Raw genomic sequence first — 23,032 nt, forward strand, 5'->3', positions numbered from 1 at the left:
AGGCCCCCTGCTGTGCTGTCCAGTCGCTAGAAGGATAGGGGAGACCTGGGATGCTGGCAGAGTTACTGCAAAGGTACTCAAGGGGTAGGGTCCCAGTCTTTTTACCAACAATAGGAAGTATTCTGTATTTTAGTACCGGGACAGCTGTCCTGGTGCAAACAAGCTGAACATCACTCCTGTTTGTGGGAGTTCCTCAGAGTGTCCTCAAGTGAGAGATGGGATGGTCCCAGGCCTGCCCTCTCCCCATGACCATTCCGTGGCCTCTTGCCTGATCAAGCTGAACTACTTTCTACTTGTTCACTTGGCCCCTGGAAAACTCATGCATCTTTGCAATGCCAAGACAGTGTGTCAGGCTATTCTAAGTCTCTCCCTGCTGCTGACTTCCTCCAGTTCTCTTTTGGCCTGGCCAGAGAGGTGAAGGGCACTACAGTAAATCAACGTCTAAAACATTGCTTGCTTCTTGCCAAAACATGAGAAGACACTTCTGGCAGTATGACTCCTAGTCTTTAACAGGGGTTCTCTCAGAGCTGTCTTCACTCTGCTTGACAGAGGCCAGGGGTGAAGAAGGGAAAGCACTGCCTGCTTTCCTCCACAGGACAAGGAGAAAAGCCACAATATTCCAGATGACTGTCAATCCCATGATAGCCCCACCCATGGGGTTAGGGTGGGGAAACCCCTGGAGTGGTAAAGGGATGACAGCTGGATAAGGCTGTCTCTTTATAAATCCCAAGAGAAGAATCTAGCCCAAACTGAAGGTAGCTTGTCGATGGCTTTCCCTTTAGAATGTGTAAATTTAAAGCTGTCCCTTAGGATATCAGACAATGGCATCAATTCTGGGCCACAGGAGAAATCCTCCTCAATATCCTATCATACTTATTTAAAGAGGTACCCCAAATAATTAAATATTATACTCTGCTCAAGAAAAAATGAACATCAAATACACAACGAATAAAAAATAACCGAGGAAGCATATTTCTACTGGTGATTATTTAGAGATGCTGATTAATCCATTGTGCACATATTTATGTTTAATTATAAACTGGGAAGGCTTTAGGATGTTATTCTAAAACACACTCTATTAGCATTATGGCATCATATTCTTGTGGTGCAAATAATAATGTGAGAAGATTTTCTTGGTAAATTATTTTTTACCAACCCTGTTCCGTCAAAAGCATATTATTTTTACTTGGATGTTATAAGAAACTAAGTCTGAGTATAAGCTGATTTGCTATAATTGGAATAGGCTTATTGCAGTCATTTTACCCCTTTAAATTATGATACCAACATTGAAACATCTGTTAAACCATAGCATCTGTTTTATATTTGGGATGCATCCTTACAAATTTGAAGAGTGTTCTTTTTAATGAGCTCTGATTTAATGGGGAATCCATTTTTTTGTGACTGTTATGCCAAAGAAAGAAAACGAGAAGACAGATTCATTGCTCTAGCACCCCGCCCACGGCAAAGCACCTCTAAGGTCCATACATTTCTAATACAGAACTATTTAATAAACAAATATTCACACTGAAAGCTAGTGTGTTTTATAAATCAGTGTTGCTTAATATTTAAAAGACCATATGGATATGTCTGTATATATGTACATACCCCACCCCCCTGGAAAGGCAGAAAGGGCCATATTCATCTTATTTAAGAAAAATAATCACTTCTTTCAAATAAATTATCTTGACAATCTCTATAGTCTTAAAGATACTGGACAAATTTATGGCCTCATAGTCTCCCTGTTTACTAAGACACTTTTACAACTCTAAAGGCAGACTCATTGCCAGATCTTTATTATTTTAGTTCTATCAGAAATAGCACTTTGCCACTGACTTACCCAGTTCTTTTAAAAACTATTCCCTGGGGCATTCCTAATTTTTCTAGTCATTCGTAGCCCTCTACTTGAGTCTGAATTTCTCTTATACAAGAAGCATGTCAGCTTCATGTCAGACAAAAATGGATTAATTTGTCCCACTATTTACATACTTTACTGTTTCAGGCCTTTTTATTTTTATATTCCTAATTTGTATCTGGCTGGACTTTAAAAGCTTAATTTAAAGATATTTAGGGGGAATTCCCTGACGGTCCCGTGGTTAGGACTCAGCACTTTCACTGCTGGGGACCGGGTTCGATCCCTGGTTGAGGAACTAAGATCTCGCAAGCCACGAGGTGCGGCCAAAAAAATAAAATAAAACTTAAAAAAAAATAAAGATATTTAAAACTGCTAAATTTTTATGATACAAGCTACCATAAAATTTAGAAAATGACAGGTTGTTTCATTAAGTTCAATAAACTCAAGGAATTTATAAAAGAACCATATCACAAAAATAACTCAGAAGGAACTCATTGGAAGGAAGACAGAAAAAAGAGAAGAGGAAGTTTAATATAGAGATTTGGGGTCATTCATTTTGTACCTCCTAATTTGTCTCACCAAAAGAGAAAACTGCTACAACAGTGTCCAGGCGCTAAAGCCATTTCTTGCACAAGTCCCCATAGGGCAGATCGGTCCAGCCTGGCAGAGGAAGCCTTGTTGCCACCCATCCCAGCAATGACCACTCCCAGCATCTTCTCCCCACCACCATCCCACGCCAAGTGAGGGCTCTGTTCTTCTTAGGCTTTACAAAAGCATCTTTTCTACTTTGCCAAAGGAGTAGTAGCATTTTACACTCACATCACATCAAATGTACAACTGATAGATGCTATAAAACCAGACTTAGAACACATCCTTTGAGTTCTTCACTGAAAACAACCCCCAAATTAAAACACCAACCACCTAGTTTAATGGTAGTGCTTTCTAGGGATTTATAGATATCACAAGAGAATCAGAGAAGAGGAAAATGACGTAGGCCATTCTTCTCGGTTTAGGATGTACTTACTTAACCAATCTGAGAGAGACAAAACCTGACCTTATTTTAAAATACTACCTGTGAAAAAGATTTTGCAATTTCCCCGGGTAACCTTTTTCAATGCTTAATGACTTTTCGTAGCAAAAGTCCACTTCCTTAAATTAAAGGTGAACCCTCTCATTGTTGAAAATTAGATACAACACACTTTATGGTCACAGGTGAGATGGTACAGTTTAGGGAACACAGTTACGATTAACTTTTTTGTGACTTCGACCACTGCAGATCTTATCACAACATATTCTTAGAACTTGCCTCTGCCAGTTGAAAGAGTGCAGACTTCCCACAGCGTTTTACAGGTTCAGCACCGCCCAACTGTGAAGTGTTCGAAGAAATCTATATTGAAAACAATTCACATAAGGAATATTAATTGTGATATCAGAATTTTCACTCCCCATTCACACACATTCAGGAACCTTCCTTAGTTTAATGAGAACGTCATTGCTCCCAAGTACCAAATAACTTTAAATGTGTTATGCTTGGGATTATAATTTTGAAACCAATTTTAGTAAATAGCCTCAAAAATAATAACAAAAAAACAGGAGTGGCTTGGGTGGCTGTTGGATGACAAGAGTATTATTATCTTGAGAATTCGAGGCCCTAAATTTAACTCTACAACCTTAAAACAAATTATGCATTTCCATTTCCATATAAATACCAACTCAGCAACTTGCCACATAGAAAAGAGATTTAATGTCATTTTATATTTACTGAAGAGTAATTAGTTAATTTTTTGTTGAAATATATTTGGAATCACTGTGAAAAGACAGCCAACAAGACAGTCAACAAATTTTGTTTTGAGAATCCAATATAAATGTGCTAGCCAATATGACAAGAGCTGGTGAAGCTAAAAGTTTTACATAAAACACTGGCACTGGCTCTGAGAGTATGCTCTAAAGTACACAAAGATTGACAGTCAAGACCACAAATCTCAAGAAGCCATACAGTTAAGACCAAAGTTGTAGCACGTCGACATACACACAACATGACATTGTGACTGCATCCTCTTCTGCAAATTTGGTGCAACAGCAGCCAGGCACTAATAACAATGAACAGCACTGTCCTTTCTCGTTTTTATATGAAAACTTAATTTTCAATTTCTAGCTTAACTCCATAAAGAATGGAGAAGGGCATATATTCTTTTTTTTTTTTTGGCGGTACGCGGGCCTCTCACTGTTGTGGCCTCTCCCGTTATGGAGCACAGGCTCCGGACGCGCAGGCTCAGCGGCCATGGCTCACGGGCCCAGCTGCTCCGCGGCATGTGGGATCTTCCCGGACCGGGGCATGAACCCGTGTCCCCTGCATCAGCAGGCGGACTCTCAACCACTGCGCCACCAGGGAAGCCCAGGGCATACATTCTTAAAGATCTTTACAAAGTATTCTTCTCCTAGAGAAGTTCTATCATCATTAGAGCAGCTAGCTATGGACTAAGCTTTTAATATTCTTCGTGATTCTGAATTCTTTCTCAGTTTAAGACAGAGGTATTTCTCAGTTCAGTTTAGGAGACAAACCTACCTTGTGTCTATACCCTTACAGGTGACCCCAAGACCCCTAGGGAATTCTATGGAGCTGTCAGCCCCAGAAGAGACTGGGGACTTACTGCTAGAGAAAATTCTCCCTAGAACTCCTGCTGAATAAGAGCCAATATTTAATAAGCTACCTGGGCCACTCAGAAGGGACTAGTTTAAGAAAGTTTTAAGGAATTTTTCTTCCTGGGTACTATCATTTTTCAAAGAGTCCTTTCCTATTTATCCCAATCACTTACTTTTTCCTTAGAAGATCAACTTAGGGGCTGAATCTTTTTGAAGATTTTCCTCTAGCTGAATTTCCTCAGATATATGCCATTTCTTTTTCTTAGACAAGGTGAATTCAATTACTAACCTTATCACTAGACTAAGAGAAACAAACACATTTAATATAATCACTGACTCTAGTGACTTGGGGGAAAGAAGTACTGAACATCAATGCCAGTCCCATGAACCAAGGTTGTATAATAGAAAGGACATGGCTTTTGTGTCAGACAAACATGCCTTCAGTACTTCTTGCTGTGTGGACTTAAGCAAATAATTAAGACCTCATCTTCACCTTCAAAATAGAAACAATACCTGCCCCATATTAATTACTTCTGTGAAGATTAGATGTTATGTGAGTGAAGAGTTCGGCACAGTGCTCAGCCCACATTATGCTCTCAATAAACAGTACGATTATTAGTAATAAGGACTTATCATTGTTAACACTAATAAATAAACTCTTTTAGGACACTTCCAAAAATTAGTTACAGACTAAAATTAGAACAGAATTAAAAATTGCAATGTCAGAGGAGAATTATTAAATTTAATAATCTATAAAATACTAAATTTGTCACATAATCATACGATACCCTCAAGAGAACAACAAGCTGGGTGATGCTCCCCTACACAGCCTGACACTGTTTTCTAGCTCTTCCACTGGCTCCCTCTGCTGTCGCTTTTGCTGCTGTAGGTTTATGTTCCCGACGCTGTGTGTGTGTGTGTGTGTGTGTGTGTGCGTGCGTGTGCGCGCGCCACGAAGCCTGTCAAATGCCTGCACGGCACACCCAGAGGCTCAGCGTCGAACTTCTGACCGCTCGGATGTATTACCTGCCAGCTGAGTTAATGCACAGCTGTTAGAGTCGAGGCTTGAGAATGGTTCCTTGCCTTGCAAAAGAAACCATCACCTAATGTTTAGTAAGAACTATTTTCCTCATCACTTACGGGAGGATTTTTACCTATTTGTAGGTACAGGGCAGTATTTTAAATGCTCAAGGTTGCTGGAAGCCTTATTTTCAAAGGATGTTGGGGGAGAGTCAACATATTTTAGCAGTCCAACGTTTCTAGAATCACCTAACAATAAAATTTTCATAGAACAACTTAGCGGTAACATATAGTTTCTAAAAATGTCTTTTGGCTTCTTAATTGGGGGCAGGGGGTTGAATACATGTTAATGTCTGCAGCACTGGGCATAGCTGACCTTTCTTTTGAGAGTCTCCTCTGGATTTCCAATACTGCAGAGTCCTTGTTTTCCTCCTACCTCTCAGGCCACTCCTTGCTGTTCTTTGTTGGCTCTCCTTTCTATAGAGAGCACTTAAATGTTTTCCCTCAGGGTTTTGTCTTAGGGCCCCCACTCTTTTTCTTTACACATTTTCTCTCAGTAATCTCATGTAATCTCTCAGTAATCTCTGATGGCTTCTAATATAAGCATAGCTTGTGTAATGCCAATTTGTCATATCATTGTTCATTTCCCTGTTTGTTTTTTTTTCTATTTAAGAGATATACACATCCTTTCAAGTAAGAATAATGTAGCTAATACATGTTTTTCAATGACAGGTCAGCTAGTGGTGGAAAGTGTGTGTTATGCTACCCTCCTGGGTAGGGGGCAGTAGTAGGCCATACTGTACAGTATGTTCATGGCTATGCTTTTTATTTTCCTCAAGTTGGATGGTGCTTGCTAATCTGTTAACTCCACTGTAGTCTCTCCTCTGCCTATTATGGAATGTTCTGATAAACAGGGTGGGTGTTAAAAGTATGTGATGTTCAGCAAAAGCGCCAAGAAAAATTATCACCCTGGGTGTTAAAACTGTTCATTTTATAGCTGACTGAGGTAGGGGCGCACACCAAGGAAAGAGGTGGTAAAGATCAAAAGCAAATTAGCTGGGAGGCTTTTGCAATTATGAGGGGTATCATAAACACTGTAGCCTGGGAGGAAATGATTAACAATTGTTGAGTGAATAAATGAATCAGAGAACAAATGAACAATATGAGATGATCGGTCTTCCTTACCTTAAAAGAAATATTAACACTTCCAATAAACCATGTAAGACTTTCACACTGATGAGCTGCAGTTTGAGTATATGGAGTCTGTGTTGAATGTAATATTCTGTAACATACTGGGCATTCCATCATGAAAATGAATGCTTTAAATGTGCACCTATTGCTTATATCCAATTGTGACGATACCTTGGTGAGATTACGGTTGTATTTATATTGGCAAAGTAAAAGGCTTCTAAGGAAAGTTTTAATGTTCAAATCTATTTGTCTAAATTGTCCAGATTAGCTCCCTGTCTTCAAAGTAAATATGCAATTTTTCAATGCAAAGATGTACTCTAGGTGTAAGAGTCAGCCACACAGCAGAGAAGAGGATATGTGGACCAGGCAAGGCTTCCAGACTTGTTAAATAACGGAAGACAACAGCTCCCTTCTGGCATTACATTTGGTCATTAGTCTTCAGTAAACGAGATCTAAACAGTGACAGATGTGTCACTCTACCTGTAAACAACAAAAAATGCAGACAGGAAACTCACTTTGACCAACTTAATGGATCAGAGCCTGGAAACAGAGTGATGGCTCTTCAGAAGGGCCAAGTTGAATCTAGATGAATTATGAGCATCAATACAGAATGGGAGACAGGCTGAAATGGGAGGAAAACAGGCTCTGCACTCTATATTTCTTTCTAGATCTTGTAAAGCAGATGTATCTTTCTCCCTTTAAACATAAACATTTATGAGGAACCTACAAACAAAATATCCTTTATTCAATTTCATGGTTCCACGCAGGTTACTTCAATGGGTTTTAAAACTATCAGATTTGGTTAAGAAGGAAAGATATCCTTCTCAGCTTGCGACACGGAGACCTTATCACCTTATCTTTTAAGACATAAAAGAAAAAATATTTTCAACTTAAAGAAATGCCCAGGGCTTACTGTTTTTTTAAAAAACTGCGTTTCTAGGATAATTGTATTACACGATAAATGACCAATAGCTAATGTCTTCCTAGAGTTATGAACACTTGTAAATGAAATTAACGCGAATGGTCTCTAAGAATTTTGCAAGCCTGATCTTAAAGTGATATTACAAAGCTAAATATTTTTAAAGAGTAAATTGTTTCCTAAATTATACAAACACCTACTTTTCTCTAAGTGCACATAATAGGACTGAGAATCCTTCTGAAAAGGGATGAGGGGTATAAAGTGGCCCATTGGGTAAATTTCTATTATCTGCCCATTCCTTCCTCACTGAACCCTTTCCCTGTAAGTTCCAAGAGATACCAGAAAGTGCCTTACCAATGCTGATTTAATAACCTGTGGTAAAAATTGCAAACCACAGAGCAGTGATCTCAAACTGCGGTTCCCTAATAGGAAACTTGTTGAAAGTGCAAATTCTCAGGCCCCACTGCAGACTTAATAAGAAACTTTGGGGGTGGGGTTCAGCAATCTGTGTTTGAAGAAGCCTTTGAGGTGACTCTGGTGTATTTTAAAGTTTGAGAATCTCTGCTATAGACTAATTAGAACAAGAATTTCAAGAGTCTTTGTGTTTTCTCAAAGGTGATGGGTGTTTTATGAAATAATTATAAGAGTTTTAGGGATACAATCACAGTAATTATAGGCTATTCTATTTCTACTGCAATAGATATGCTCACAGCAGATTGTAGTAGATAATTTTATTAGTTCATCTAGTTAGCTATTGTTTAGATTTGAATAAACCAGCCCCGTACTGGGCTGACAATATGGTCAGATCATAACATGAAAGAGACTGAAACTTCTCTTGAGTCAGCTGAGGAAAGTGACTGGAGAGCACAAATATCCTTAGAGAACCATATACTATACTTTTCTTGTATAATCACATATAACATTTACAAATAAACAACTAAGTATGTAATAATTTAATTTGCTTAGGAATTGTAAGGGCTCTTAATTGTCAACCTATGCAAAATATAACTAGGAAAAATACGGAGTTGAGAAGGGGAACTGTATTTGATTCTAGGGCAGAACATTTTATTTTGGTTTCTCCATCATGCATGTCTTCCTCTGTTAATGATGCCAGAAACAACTCATAGTAAGTTTTCAAATTAATTTTTTTAAAGCTTCCTCAAATCTTATAAGTGCACAGTCAAAAACCCTCAGAAGACAAGTGCCATTGAGGAGAGGAGTAACATCTGGAAATGTCTCCCTGCACAACTCCTAAGTAAGAAGAGGTTCTTCCCCAGAAAAAAACTTTCTTTTGGAGGAGTGAGTGTACTGAGCAGTAAGAACAAATTAATTTAAGAGAGGTATGGGATCTTACTCTCCAGAATCACAGGACAGTGGCTATTTACACTATCAAACTGGTACCTCAGAGCTGCCCAGGGCTTTAAGGCACCTAATAAATCTGATGGTGATCTCACTTAAACAAGAGCCACACTCTAAGTGGCAATACCTGTTAGAAATGCATCAGCTGAGGTATGTCATACAAACATTTTTAATTAAATTGAAAACTCTCGGTAAATAGTGCATATGTAAATATCAGATGTGTCAAAGACGAGCCACTACGTTCTGATATTCATGCTACAGAGTGTAGAATTTAATCAAAAGGAATATATGGCAAATAAATTCTGTTTTGAAGGAGCTGTTTCTAAAAGGTTGGATGGGACTGCTCAGGTACCAACATTAAAAATAAATTTACAGTCATCACGTCAAAATTCTTTTTTACCTTTGAAAAAATTATTAGTATCAAGTAAAAGGATGTCAATGACTAGAGGAAAGCAAGGAAATATTAAACAAAACTATTCCCCAGACAATGAAAAGAAAAGCCTGTTTATCATAATGATAAAATGATAAAATCTTAATTTATTCAGATTCATCAAGCAAATTGTTCTTCGTGAAATGATACCATTATATGTTATTTTTGTTACCAGTTTTATAGAATAGCCCTCAACGAGTAAAGCAAATACTGTGGCAGAGAAGCCTAACAGATAAACAGGCCAGAGGGTTGGATCAAGTCATGGTGGTTGACACAAGTGTCCAAAGAGGAAGCAGCAATTTTTTTTTTTTAATGTAAGCGCTAAAAGTAATTTTTTCTCATTTTCGAAGTAAGATGCTGGGTTTTCTCTTGCCAAAAGGATATCATTTTACATTTCATTTATGCAGCACTCTTTATGCAAATGAATCAAAGTGATTCAATACATCAATATTAAACAGAACAGTCTTGCTTGTCATTTTCTCTCAACCCTATAAAAAATTGCTTAGTTTATTATGTGCATTTTTGTGGTACGCGGGCCTCTCACTGTTGTGGCCTCTCCCGTTGCAGAGCACAGGCTCCCGACGCACAGGCTCAGAGGCCATGGCTCACGGGCCTAGCTGCTCCGTGGCATGTGGGATCTTCCCGGACCGGGGCACGAACCCGTGTCCCCTGCATCGGCAGGCAGACTCTCAACCACTGCGCCACAAGGGAAGCCCCTATTATATGCATTTTTGGTTGAAATTAATAAAAAGGAAAATGGGGAAAGACCTAAAGCAGATGGCATCTTATTTTTACAAAAGGGATATATTTTATTATTTGTCATATAGTGCTCATTAGAAATGAGCATATGGTTGAGGCCAGGGCTTTTGTGGCAAAATCAAGCATTATCAGATTTGCCTCTCATCATACCAACCAAGAATATACTCTCTAGTGTGTACTCTCTCTCTCTGGCTGACAATCCGAAGAAATCTAAGATCCTGCATGAGCTGACCTGACCTGAGCCCAGGGTTAAACGCTAATAAAAATACTGGCTGAAGTTACATCACACCCAAAGCTAAGCACTGATGATCTAACAGGTCCTATTCACCCCTGCATTCACTGTGTGAGTTATTCATCAACTACAGCATCTAATTTCACTACTGGAAAAATTTAATAAATTGTAATGCTATGGCCTTCACGTTGATAATTTTCCTAAGCTTTTAAAATAAGTTAAAAACAAGGCAAATTGAAATAAATGAATTACTGGAAAGTGTGTATTCTGCATGAACTCTTTAATGAATGCTTGTAAAATGGGTATAAATTCTGGAGCTGATCTGTGATTAGAGCAAAGGCAGCAAAAAGCAATAAGCAGCCTCCCATGTGTATTATGTTAGTAATGGCAAGAGGCATGCCTAAAGTTCTCTATATGTTATAAAATTCCATTCCAATACTTCCTGAGCTCAGTAAGTTTTCTGAACCCAATGTGTATATAAATATATATATATATATATATATATATATATATATATTTTAAAAGAAGGCCATACCTCTGCAAACTGAAACTATAAGACACTGATGAAAAAAATCAAAGATGACACAAACAGATGGAGAGATATACCATGTTCTTGGATTGGAAGAATCAATATTGTAAAAATGACTATACTACCCAAAGCCATCTACAGATTCAATGTAATCCCTATCAAATTACCAATGGCATTTTTCACAGAACTAGAACAAAAAAATCTCAAAATTTGTATGGAGACACAAAAGACCCCAGATAGCCAAAGCAGTCTTGAGGGGAAAAAAGGAGCTGGAGGAATCAGACTCCCTGACTTCAGACTATACTACAAAGCTACAGTAATCAAGACAACATGGTACTGGCACAAAAACAGAAATATAGATCAATGGAACAGGAGAGAAAGCCCAGAAATACACCCACGCACTATGGTCAACTAATCTATGACAAAGGAGGCAAGGATATACAATGGAGAAAAGACAGTCTCTTCAATAAGTGGTGCTGGGAAAACTGGACAGCTACATGTAAAAGAATGAAATTAGAACACTCCCTAACACCATACACAAAAATAAACTCAAAATGGATTAAAGACCTAAATGTAGGACTGGGCACTATAAAACTCTTAGAGGAAAACATAGGAAGAGCACTCTTTGACATAAATCACAGCAAGATCTTTTTGGACCCACCTCCAAGAGTAATGAAAATAAAAAGAAAAATAAACAAATGGGACATAATGAAACTTAAAAGCTTTTGCATAGCAAAGAAAACCATAAATGAGACAAAAAGACAGCCCTCAGAATGGGAGAAAATATTTGCAAATGAAAAAACTGACAAGGGATTAATCTCCAAAATATACAAACAGCTCATGAAGCTCAATATCAAAAAAACAAACAACCCAGTCAAAAATGGGTGTAATACCTAAATAGATATTTCTCCATAGAAGACATACAGATGGCCAAGAAGCACATGAAAAGCTGCTCAACATCATTAATTATTAGCAAAATGCAAATCAAAACTACAATGAAGTATCACCGCACACCAGTTAAAATGGGCATCATCAGAAAATCTATAAACAACATATGCTGGAGAGGGTGTGGAGAAAAGGGAACCCTCCTGCACTGTTGGTGGGAATGTAAATTGATACAGCCACTATAGAGAACAGTGTGGAGGTTCCTTAAAAAACTAAAAATAGAATTACCATATGATCCAGCAATCCCACTACTGGGCATATACCCAGAGAAAACCATAATTCAAAAAGACACATGCACCCCAATGTTCACTGCAGCACTATCTACAATAGCCAGGTCATGGAAGCAACCTAAATGCCCATCGACAGACGAATGGATAAAGAAGATGTGGTACATATATACAATGGAATATTACTCAGCCATAAAAAGGAATGAAATTGGGTCATTTGTTGAGATGTGGATGGATCTAGAGACTGTCATACAGAGTAAAGTAAGTTAGAAAGAGAAAAACAAATATCATATATTAATGCATATATGTGGAACCTAGAAAAATGGTACAGATGAACCAGTTTGCGGGGCAGAAGTTGAGACACAGATGTAGAAAACAAACGTATGGACACCAAGGGGGGAAAGCGGCGGGGCAGCGTGGGTGGTGGTGTGATGAATTGGGAGATTGGGATTGACATGTATACACTGATGTGGATGAAACTGATGACTAATAAGAACCTGCTGTATAAAAAATAAATAAAATAAAATTCAAAAAAAAAAGGCAAAACAACAACAAAAAAGGCCATACCTCTGCAAACTGAAACAAGGCTGATGCTTGACATTGTTTTGAAGGAACATCAGGGTGGGAGGTACCTGAAGATATCTGAAAGGAAACAAATAATTTTTAAAGCACAAGGACATTTTACTATAACAGACTCATAGATTCTGCCAAATATTTCCACTGTACACACAGATAAAGATTAAGACATGAGTCATCACCCTCAATCCCTTTTAGAAAAACAGTATCAATGATAAATGAAGACAAAGGCCATGTTTCTAAAAACACATGTGGAAAGAACAAAAAAGACTGAGTTTGGCTCATTTGCCTTGTCTCTTGAAAGGGTGTCAGATATGTATCAAATAGCAGTTGAGGACACCTGTAGAGATAAATTTCCTTATTTCAGTGAATTTTCTAAAATATTATTAAAAGTTGAAAGCTGCAAGTAAATCTCTCTCCTCCCTACAGCACTCCCCTCAAGCTGTTCTCTGCTTTGAGACAGCTGTGAAACAGGGTTGGAGAAGCAAACCATGTGGGTCAGAGTATCTGGGACTGAATCTTAGTTCTACTACTCACTAGCTACATGACCTTGGGCAGCTCAGCTAATCTCTCTTGAGATTTATTTTTCCCAACTGTAAACTGATGCTGGTGATGATAATCCTCATTTTACAGGATTATGGTAAGGAGAAAATAAGCCATAGAATACACTGCCTGGCATGGCACCAAAACTCAATAAATTGTTTATTGAATATGAACAGCATTTCTTTATTTTATAACACCATGCATCCTCCCATCCAACACACACACACACACACACACACACACACACACACACACACGCCCCTCAGGTGTCTGACAGTGGATAGAGGATTCTGTCACACCATCCTTGCTTCAGCTAGGAGAACTTTTGTTTCTATTTGGTGATTATGGTAGCCTCATTAAAAGTTTGCTCTGAGGGCCACATGGAAATAGTTTTTAGGATGTTTTGAGAGCAAGGTCAGTTATTAATTTTGGTTTCAAAGTGAACAAAGTTTCTATACAACTACAAACTAGGGTGAAAATGAGTCACAAGAGCAGAAAGCGTGAGCATTGTAAATTCAGCCCATTTCCAGTTCCACAAAAGTCTTTTTCTTCAATTAACTGTGCTCACCGACTCCATCAAAGGGAACTTACTAAGCAATACATGCAGCTTGATCATGACTCCTCAATCCCAGCGATCATTTTTTCATATTAATTAAATTAAGTTGTTTAGAAAAACAATGGAGCCAGTTGGTGATACAATAATCAAAGTCAATTTTAGGGATAAGAAAAAATTAGAAGACAGCCTGATGGAATTATTGACTCTATTCACTGCTGAAGGCATTAGGAAAATTTTAATTCCACCATATCTTTTGCATCAGACAAATAAGGATTTTTAGAACAAATATCAGTAAAAAGAAAAAAGATCTCCCAGATCCTATTTAACAAACTAGACATATACAAATTGTTGTAAATGGCTAAGATCTAACCAAGTACTTTGAAAATATTTCAGGGTAAAGATGTAGAACTCTTCTTGGTCAAACCATGAAACCTATCATTTCAAAAGACCTCCATGTGCAAGCTGTGACAGACTGCAGATATGAATCCACAAGGATGTTCCTGAAATCCTGGGAATTATAAACTGTAGGTCTTACTTCCGACATGACTTTTGACTCCTACAAACCCTCTATAAAAGTTAAAGAAAATAGGGCTTCCCTGGTGGCGCAGTGGTTGAGAGTCCGCCTGCCGATGCAGGGGACAGAGGTTCGTGCCCCAGTCCGGGAAGATCCCACATGCCGCACAGTGGCTGGGCCCATGAGCCATAGCCACTGAGCCTGCGCATCCGGAGCCTATGCTCCGCAACGGGAGAGGCCACAACAGTGAGAGGCCCACGTACCGCAAAAAAAAAAAAAAAAAAAAAAAAAGTTAAAGAAAATAAATAGTTTGTGTAAGGGGAAATGCCTGACCTACAAGATATTTCTTTTCTTTTCTTTTCTTTTTTTTTGCGGTACGCAGGCCTCTCACTGTTGTGGCCTCTCCCATTGCAGAGCACAGGCTCCGAACGCACAGGCTCAGCGGCCACGGCTCACGGGCCCAGCCGCTCCACAGCATGTGGGATCTTCCCGGACCGGGGCATGAACCCATGTCCCCTGCATCGTCAGGCAGACTCTCAACCACTGCACCACCAGGGAAGCCCATACAATATATTTCTTCAAGGATTAAATTAGATAGTGAACAAAACAGAACCAGTAGTATAAAAAATCTAGATTTTTGAAAAGCATTTCACAAGTCTTTAAACAAAAGGATGTTTCTCCAAATTAATATCGGGATAAAGGAGATGTTGACATGAATAGGGAGCTCCTGAAGAAATATTAGGTTAGGGTCGGGGATCTCTTTGGAATCTGGTTTGCTGTAGTAATGAAAAACATGCACATGTGTCAACACACCCACAATTTCATGTGAAATTTGAAAGATTTCACTACATCTTTCACCAGGGATCACTGGTTAAGTATCTCTGCTTTCAAAGTTGAGACTAACATTATTTAATGTCTAAAACTACTGTTTAAAAGGGAGTGCAGATTGAATCTGCTATTACATTAAATTCTTGAGGAAACAATATAAAAAACAATTGGAATTCATGGCACATCTCACAGAGAGCAGAAAGGAAAGTGATAGATAAGGAGTATTATGTGAGCAAATATATATTAAAACATTCTGGTGATATCAGCAGGACATTTAGGCATGTAATAAACAATGTCATAAAAGGAATGACCTAATATGCCAGTGTGAAAAGTAATTCTGCCAATGAAATGTTGAGAACCACCAGGAAAGGACACTAGAGGAGAAAAAATTCTGAAACTAAAAGTATGCTCTCCTTTGTACAAAACTGTACCACAAGGGGCAAACATTAGGAAGGATGACAGTGTGAAAGAAGGTCTAGTGAAAGACAATTAGAATGATCAAGGGAAGACCATGTGGTTTAAAGTTTAGAAAAAAGTAATCAATGATGGCTCCATATTGAGTTCTAGGGTAAATGCAGATATTTTGGGAAGCAGTTCTTAACCTTTAGACTTGATGTCAAGGATAATGTGCTTTTCTACATCATCTCTGAATATGTCAGAGACATACTGAGCCAAACAGGTTTGACACAAGACATAAGATTTTGAAAACTGCCAACTGCATGCTAAAGTTTCAATTAAGAGAAGTTTACTTAAAATAAATACAAAGGAATGCACAGCCAATAACCATGAGTCAATTCTGTCTTCTGACTTAATACCTGACAAATCAATATCTGATAAATGACTAAGTCCTAAAAATAGTTCAATTATATTCTTAACTTCCCTATCCATGAATAAAAATTAGTGATGAGGTTTCAGTGCAATAATATTTAGTATGAGTTAATAACAAGCTTCTATAAACATATTTATTCCTTAATTAAGAGACTCTAAAGTTCCAGAATTTGATACTATTTTCCGTTTTATGATTACTTGAGCTAAGAACGCAGGGTTCTTCTTTGCTTTAAGTTACTTTCATCAGCCCAAATTTAAGCCCACTTTACAATTTCATTAAGTATAAACTGTAATATATTACCTCGGCAAACTGAAATAATGGTGACTTCTGACGCAATTCAGAGGATTCTGAAACATCAGGCCTGCAGGTGCCAGAGGATATCTGAAACAAAGAAAGGTGGTATGAGGCATCATAAGAATAGCTTCTGGAAGACAACAGAAGACAAATGTCACGTAAAACATTCCTATTTGAGGAAGGAATGGTTTTGACTCCCCAAATTTGAGGCAGTACTGTGACAAAAAGGTAGTTATATTCTGCAAAGTCTTACACAAGGTTTTATCAAGTTTTATATGTTCATTCAACTTCTAAATAATGCCATAAATTGTAGGAGATAGACAGGACAATGCATTTCAGAAAAATTACTATTAACCAAAGAGAAATGTCTACAATGATGCCTATTTGATCTCTTGGCTTTCTGCAACCAAATCCAAAGAATATCTATTTCTTCCATGTTCTGTGTTTCCCCACTATTTCATATAACATGACCACATGAAAATGCAAATGAGTTTCGATTATAAACCTTTTGGGAAAACAAAACTAAGGTCCAATTTTTGTTTTCCAGGGCTTTCATGTATTTATATACAAGCCCCAATCTTAGAAAAGTTAGTACTATTTTCCTAAGAGAAATTTCCTTTATAATATATTCTTGTATATTATTTACAACACTGGGTAAACATTTAACGCTCTACCATCTTTACCTGTGATTTTCATTATTAACAACAGTTACAGAAACACCACTAATTTTTTAAAAAATTCTTGCTGTTTATCAAGTACTATTCTCAGGATACATAATTCCTCTTTATCTCAATGTTAAAAATTGACCCATTTCTGCATTTGGGTGAAATAATAACTTAGGTGGTAGCCTATAATTCAAAAGTCACAGGAGTCATAGAATGTTAGAGAGGAAGGATTTCAGCATCCCTCTGATCTAACCCTTTTTACAGATAAAGGAACGTAGGACCAGACAGGTAAATGACATCTCTACTCCCCAACATTCAATAATCCCCTTATTCTTTATTATTATAGCACTTAGCACTGACCACCACAAGCATAAATATCTGTTTATGGTCCATCTTCTCCCAGGGATTTTGTATAATGCAGAATCCTCAACATTGCCTGGGCACAATGTAGATACTCAAGTATTTGTTGAATTAACTAAAATCAAAATTGACAACATGTCTTCTAAACACCAAAACAGTGTGTCCCCTCTCTCTCCTTTCCTGAATGACAAGGTTAGAGAGTCTTAGGGAACAAGTTATCTTTCACTTTAGAGGAAAAATGAAAGTTAAAAATACTTTTTAATAACATGTTTCTGACAACAAAATAATCCAAGATCTCTATTGAAAATCTGAAAAAAAAAACAGAAGAAGAATCATCTCCCAAAGATAAGCACTGGTAATATTCCATGTATATTCTTCCAGTTGTGTGTAGAGATAATGTTTTCAACAGAAATGGGACGATGTATTACAGTTACAAAATGTTCGTTTTTAACAATACATTGATTTTGCTGTTATTAAACCTTTTCCAATGTAATTTTAATAGCTGCATGTGATTAAATTAGATGGTTGAATCTATGGAAGAAGCTGGCAGTCACCCAGGTTATGTTCCTAAAACTAGAGTTTCTCACTGAACTTCTTCAGTAGACATGGAAGATGTGTTTCTCTAACAACGTCATAGGCCACTGGGCAGGAATAAGCATTTAAAATTTTAATTGTCACCTTTGGATTTGAAAGGGTAATGGCCAACTTCTTCCAGTGATAAGCTCCATAGAAAAGGTGCAGAAGCTTTAGTTAATTTGCCACCTGTGGTTTGGCTGCAAAAGCTTGATTCCCTCCCTGTCACTCGACTATTTGAAAACTAGTGTGCCAAAAAGTCCAGAAGTTTTTATTTGCTTTCTAAAACTTTGAAGCCAAGGAGACACAAAATGTACTAAAAAAGGCCAGCAAATCCTGAAATTACTAGCCACCAAAAATTCCTTCATTGGAAGGAATACTTGAATGAACTGTATCTTTATAATTTTTAAACAATGAAAAAAAATCAATACTGTCCTGGTTTATAAAGAAATCCTGTGTGCTTAACCCCTAGATATCTTGGTAAATAATCAAAATTTTGCTTAAAATTGAGCCTAGGGAATTCCCTGGCGGTCCAGTGGTTAAGGATTTGGTGCTTTCACTGCCGTGGCCCAGGTTCAATCCCTGGTCGGGGAACTAAGATCCCACAAATTGCGTGGCCAAAAATTAAAATAAAATAAAATAGAGCCTAGGACTAAATAAAAATTATAAAGTGACTTTATAAAACTTTAATAATGTAGGTTGTACACATGACAGAAAGCTATGGAGATATTTAGAATTAAGTATATTATCATATAGGGTAACTACCCTATATAAAGCCTATATAATATATAACACATATTTTTATTTCTAATCCCATGATGCAGATGCATGAGAGTTATCATTTATGAGATTAGTTAACCTATGGCTCAATTAGAGTTCATATTAACTGTAAGAAGAAAAGTCAACTTTCTTTTAACTGCCATTATAGATAATATGGCCATGACTATGCATCTAGTCATAAAGGTTTAAAGTTAAATGAGACCCTCTGCAATCATTATGATGGACGGTCTTAAATAAAACTTTCTATTTGTATGGAGAATTCAAATGTAAGTACTTATCAAGACATCTATAATCCTACACGTTATGTCAATTGTACTATGCAATCAGAGAAGTCTATGCGTGCGTGTTTGTGCTCCCCACACACCTGATGCACAATAGATGCACGATGAATACTGGTTGACTGACTTGATTCTCTGTGTTTATGAATATGAGGAATCTCAAGGACCTGGCCAGGAATCACACAACAAAGGCTGTCCAATGGTTAAAACAGCAATTACAGTCACTGAGGCTATGCATTTTACTGTAGTGGATAACGTCTCCTTTTAAAATCTAGTTACTCTTACTTTAAAGCACTGTGCATTTAGCCTTTATTTTCAGTGTAGTATAATGGAAACAGCACAAAATTAGGAGCCAGAAGAGTTGGCTTACTACTAAGCTGTGTGGTTACCTGACTTTCTAGGCCACAGAATGAACAGAAGCAGCAAATCAGAAGGGGCCAAGAGTGGGGATAAGAAAAAGGAAGAGGGGCTTCCCTGGTGGCACAGTGGTTGGGAATCCACCTGCCACTGCAGGGGATGCGGGTTCGAGCTCTGGTCTGGGAGGATCCCACATGCCACAGAGCAACTAGGCCCATGAGCCCACGTGCCGAAACTACTGAAGCCTGCGCGCCTAGAGCCCATGCTCTGCGACTGCAACAAGAGAAGACACCGCAGTAAAAAGTCCGCACACCGCAACGAAGAGTAGCCCCCCATGACCACCACTAGAGAAAGCCCGCGTGCAGCAACAAAGACCCAACGCAGCCAAAAATAAATAAAATAAATAAATTTTTTTAAAAAAGGAAGAGCATTGAAAAAGAAACAATGCCACCAGCAAGACACAGAGTGAAAAGACTGTAGGCACAAATTAAAAAAAAAAATTTTATTGAAGCATAGTTGATTTACAACACAAATGTTCTATAAAGCATTGTAGTCTATTTAAAACAAATAACCAGGGCTTCCCTGGTGGCGCAGTGGTTGAGAGTCCGCCTGCCGATGCAGGGGACACGGGTTCGTGCCACGGTCTGGGAAGATCTCACATGCCGCGGAGCAGCTGGGCCCGTGAGCCATGGCCGCTGAGCCTGCGCTCCACAATGGGAGAGGCCACAACAGTGAGAGGCCCGCGTACCGCAAAAAAAAAAAAAAACAACAACAACAAATAACCAAACTATTGGGTGTAAGATAGGCTTAAGGATGTACTGTACAACATGGGGAATATAGCCAATATTTTGTAAAAACTGTAAATGGAAAGTAACCTTCCAAAATTGTATTAAAATTTTTAAAAATCTCGGTTATTTAGTAAAGTGGATTATCACAAAAGCTGAAAAATAAATTAAAAAGAAAATAAAATAGAGCAAGTAGTCCTAAAATTTTTCCTAAATGTAATAATTAATATTTCTAACTGTGGTTCTAAGTTTTCAAGATGAGAATAATTATAAAATATATCCCTTATTAAAAGGCAGAAATGCATGTGATACATGCTAGACATATTTCCATCTAAAATCTCAAAATGTAAAAATGGTTGAATGACATGGAAAATGTACTGAGGTAGAATTCATTCTTGAGTGTTTGATAAATGAGGCATCCAGTGCAAGTGTATATATTTGTGATACATGTAAATGTTTGTCAAAGAAATCTGGCATTACATCCACATGGAAGGAAAAGGTTATTTCCCACAAAAGACTCCTGTTTAATGTTATTAGAGGATCCTAGACCTTGTCACCTTGCAATATCACCTTGCTGTTTGTATTTACAGTATCATAAATTACTTATTAGCTGGGGTATGCTTTTTATGGAGAAACATCATCTTCAACAACCATTCTTCAGCTAAAGCCAGCTTACTTTCTAAACATAACAAAATATAGAGATCGAAGATATCTGTTCATCAATTAAGAGGAAAGAAAAAATACCAAATAAGTAGAGATTCAATAAAGGGAGGAAAAAACCCAAGAAGCTCTTTTTAGAAATAGTCTCTGAAATAATCCATAAAGCCACTAGGTGTTGCTACACGCCCAATAAAGAAAACTGCTAAAGGGATTTTAAAAGCAGTTTTGTTAACAACATACGTTTTCAACTTCCCTTAAATCCAATCTTCCCTTTAAATTAGCTATAATTCTCAATAACCAAGGAAGGGGAATGATTAGTATAATTAAGGATTATGACGAGGTAATACTTTTTCCCCACAGGCAAAATGCACATCATGATAATGAGAGACATAGAAACATGATCCAGCCCCTTGATATAAAACAAGATCAAGCCACTCAGATGCACTGTTTGGAAAGCTAGGTTTTATTAAGAGCCCATTCCTACTTCGCAAGGCACAAGACCACAGACACAGTGCTGGATCGTGATGGACACATAGTCAACAAAAGGGATGAAGTACACTGGTTGTTATCTAAACTCCACATCCCTGCTCTTGCTAATTTAAACATTTACTGATTACTCACTCCTTCAACAAACATTCAATAAACACCCATTACATACCAGCCACAAAGACTGCTGTTCCCTTTCAAGAAGCTTACATCCCACTTGTGTGCATTATATGCTGGGGAATAAAATGAGACTAAGGGGATGTGTCTGGCCGTTAAGTTGCTTGCATTTCAATGCAGGAGACAGCTACACAGTAAGAACGGACATGCCTCTTGGTGGAATATTACAAGGTCTGTGGGAGGACAGAGAAGCAGCCTTCATTCTTTCTGGGGACAGATGGAAGAAGTAAGGTAAGTAGCATCTGAGATCTCCCTAGAAGGAACACCAGAATTGTGGAAATGATGTGGTCACAGCAGGAGGAAAAGCATGGAGGAAGTGCCCTGTGTGTGTGAGAAGCAGTGACTTTCCCTGTGTGACTGAAGCCTGAGATGCCCAGGAGTGCAGTGGGAGATGAATCAGACTGAGAGGGAACTGAATGCTAGGTTAAGAAGTCTGAAAATTAGGCTGGAGGCAATGGGGAGTCAGCCAAGGTTTTCAGAGGAGCGGCATGATGAGAGATGTGTAGTTAAATAATTCTGTCAGTGGAGTGCAGGATGACCTTGGCTGGGGAGTGACTGGAGGCAAGAGACCAAATAGAAGGTTAAGGAAATAAACCAGCTGAGATGCGGGGCCCCAATTAAATCAGAGATGGCATTTGCCAGGGCTCAGTAATTGCCTGGAAAGGTGTCAGGGTGGAGGGAGAGGGGTCAGTCAGTGCCATTGTTCCTAAGGTAAGTTAAACCCTTTCACCAAAAGAGTGAATACGAGAGAAGGAAGACTGTTTAGGCAGTGGTGGAAGGCGGGGTTGTTTTCTTCTGGAGGAGAGGGGTTGGGCGTAGAGGATTCCATTTCAGAGTTCAAAGACAAAGATCCCGTGTGACTCCAAGGCCCAGTGATCTGATTCTCACCCTCATTTCAGCCTGGCCCAGGCTTTCCTACAATCGGCAGCTTCTGCCAGGTATCCTTCTATAACGGAGGACCTGAGTGATCACTTAATTTGCATTTAATATGAGATGTTAAATGAAGCTCTGAAATGGACGCGAGCTTTTAAACACAGGTGAATTCAATGTAAGTATATGACATACAAGTTAGTCCTTCAAAACCTACTTAAGGACTAAAATGAAGCCACTCTTAATTAAACCTAAATGAGGTAAAGGAGCACCTGAGGACTAAAGCAGCGCACCTGACTGGCAGACACTAGGACTGGGCTGCAGTTGAGAGACAGCGGGGCCACCCTGAGGAGCGCAACCCAACAGCACCGCATAGAGTTGTGAGCGCCTCAAAATTAGAATGTAAGTCAAGTCATTTGGCTGAGAGGAAGGATAAGTCCCTGGTTTTTCTCAGGGCACCAGGGCTACCAGAGTCAAGTTTCCTATCATTCTAAGCCGTGTGGCAGAGCACTAGGATGGAAGTCCAGGACAGACTCCAGGTCACCTCTACAAACTGCTACAGTAGTTGAGACAAACCATAGCATCTTCCTGCCTCAGTTTCCTCATTTGATGAAACAGGTAACAACGCTACTGACGTCTTCACAGGACACTGTGAGAACAGAATGCAGTCGTGTATACAAACATGCTCTCAACGACAACGCAGCAGCAACAGTACCACCCTTCTCGTTTACCTTCTTGTTCTCTATTCTCCTCTTTCTCTTCCCGCTCACTTGTTGCCCACCTTCCCCACTACCC

The 23,032-nt window shown here is 38.5% G+C and overlaps 1 protein-coding gene across 1 annotated transcript in view; it reads right to left on the reverse strand.

Annotated features, from left to right (window-relative positions):
* BBX (BBX high mobility group box domain containing) overlaps positions 1 to 23,032 on the reverse strand; it is a 277,659-nt gene that overhangs the window by 44,395 nt on the left and 210,232 nt on the right. Inside the window, exons 8-10 of the mRNA XM_065875730.1 lie at positions 16,253 to 16,333; positions 12,674 to 12,748; positions 3,159 to 3,239 (exon numbers count right to left, since the gene is read on the reverse strand). Of these exons, the coding sequence (XP_065731802.1) occupies positions 3,159 to 3,239; positions 12,674 to 12,748; positions 16,253 to 16,333 (237 nt within the window). The remainder of the gene's footprint in view (positions 1 to 3,158; positions 3,240 to 12,673; positions 12,749 to 16,252; positions 16,334 to 23,032) is intronic.

This window comes from Phocoena phocoena, chromosome 4 (genome assembly GCF_963924675.1).
Source record: "Phocoena phocoena chromosome 4, mPhoPho1.1, whole genome shotgun sequence".
In the NCBI taxonomy this organism is placed as follows: Eukaryota; Metazoa; Chordata; class Mammalia; order Artiodactyla; family Phocoenidae; genus Phocoena; species Phocoena phocoena.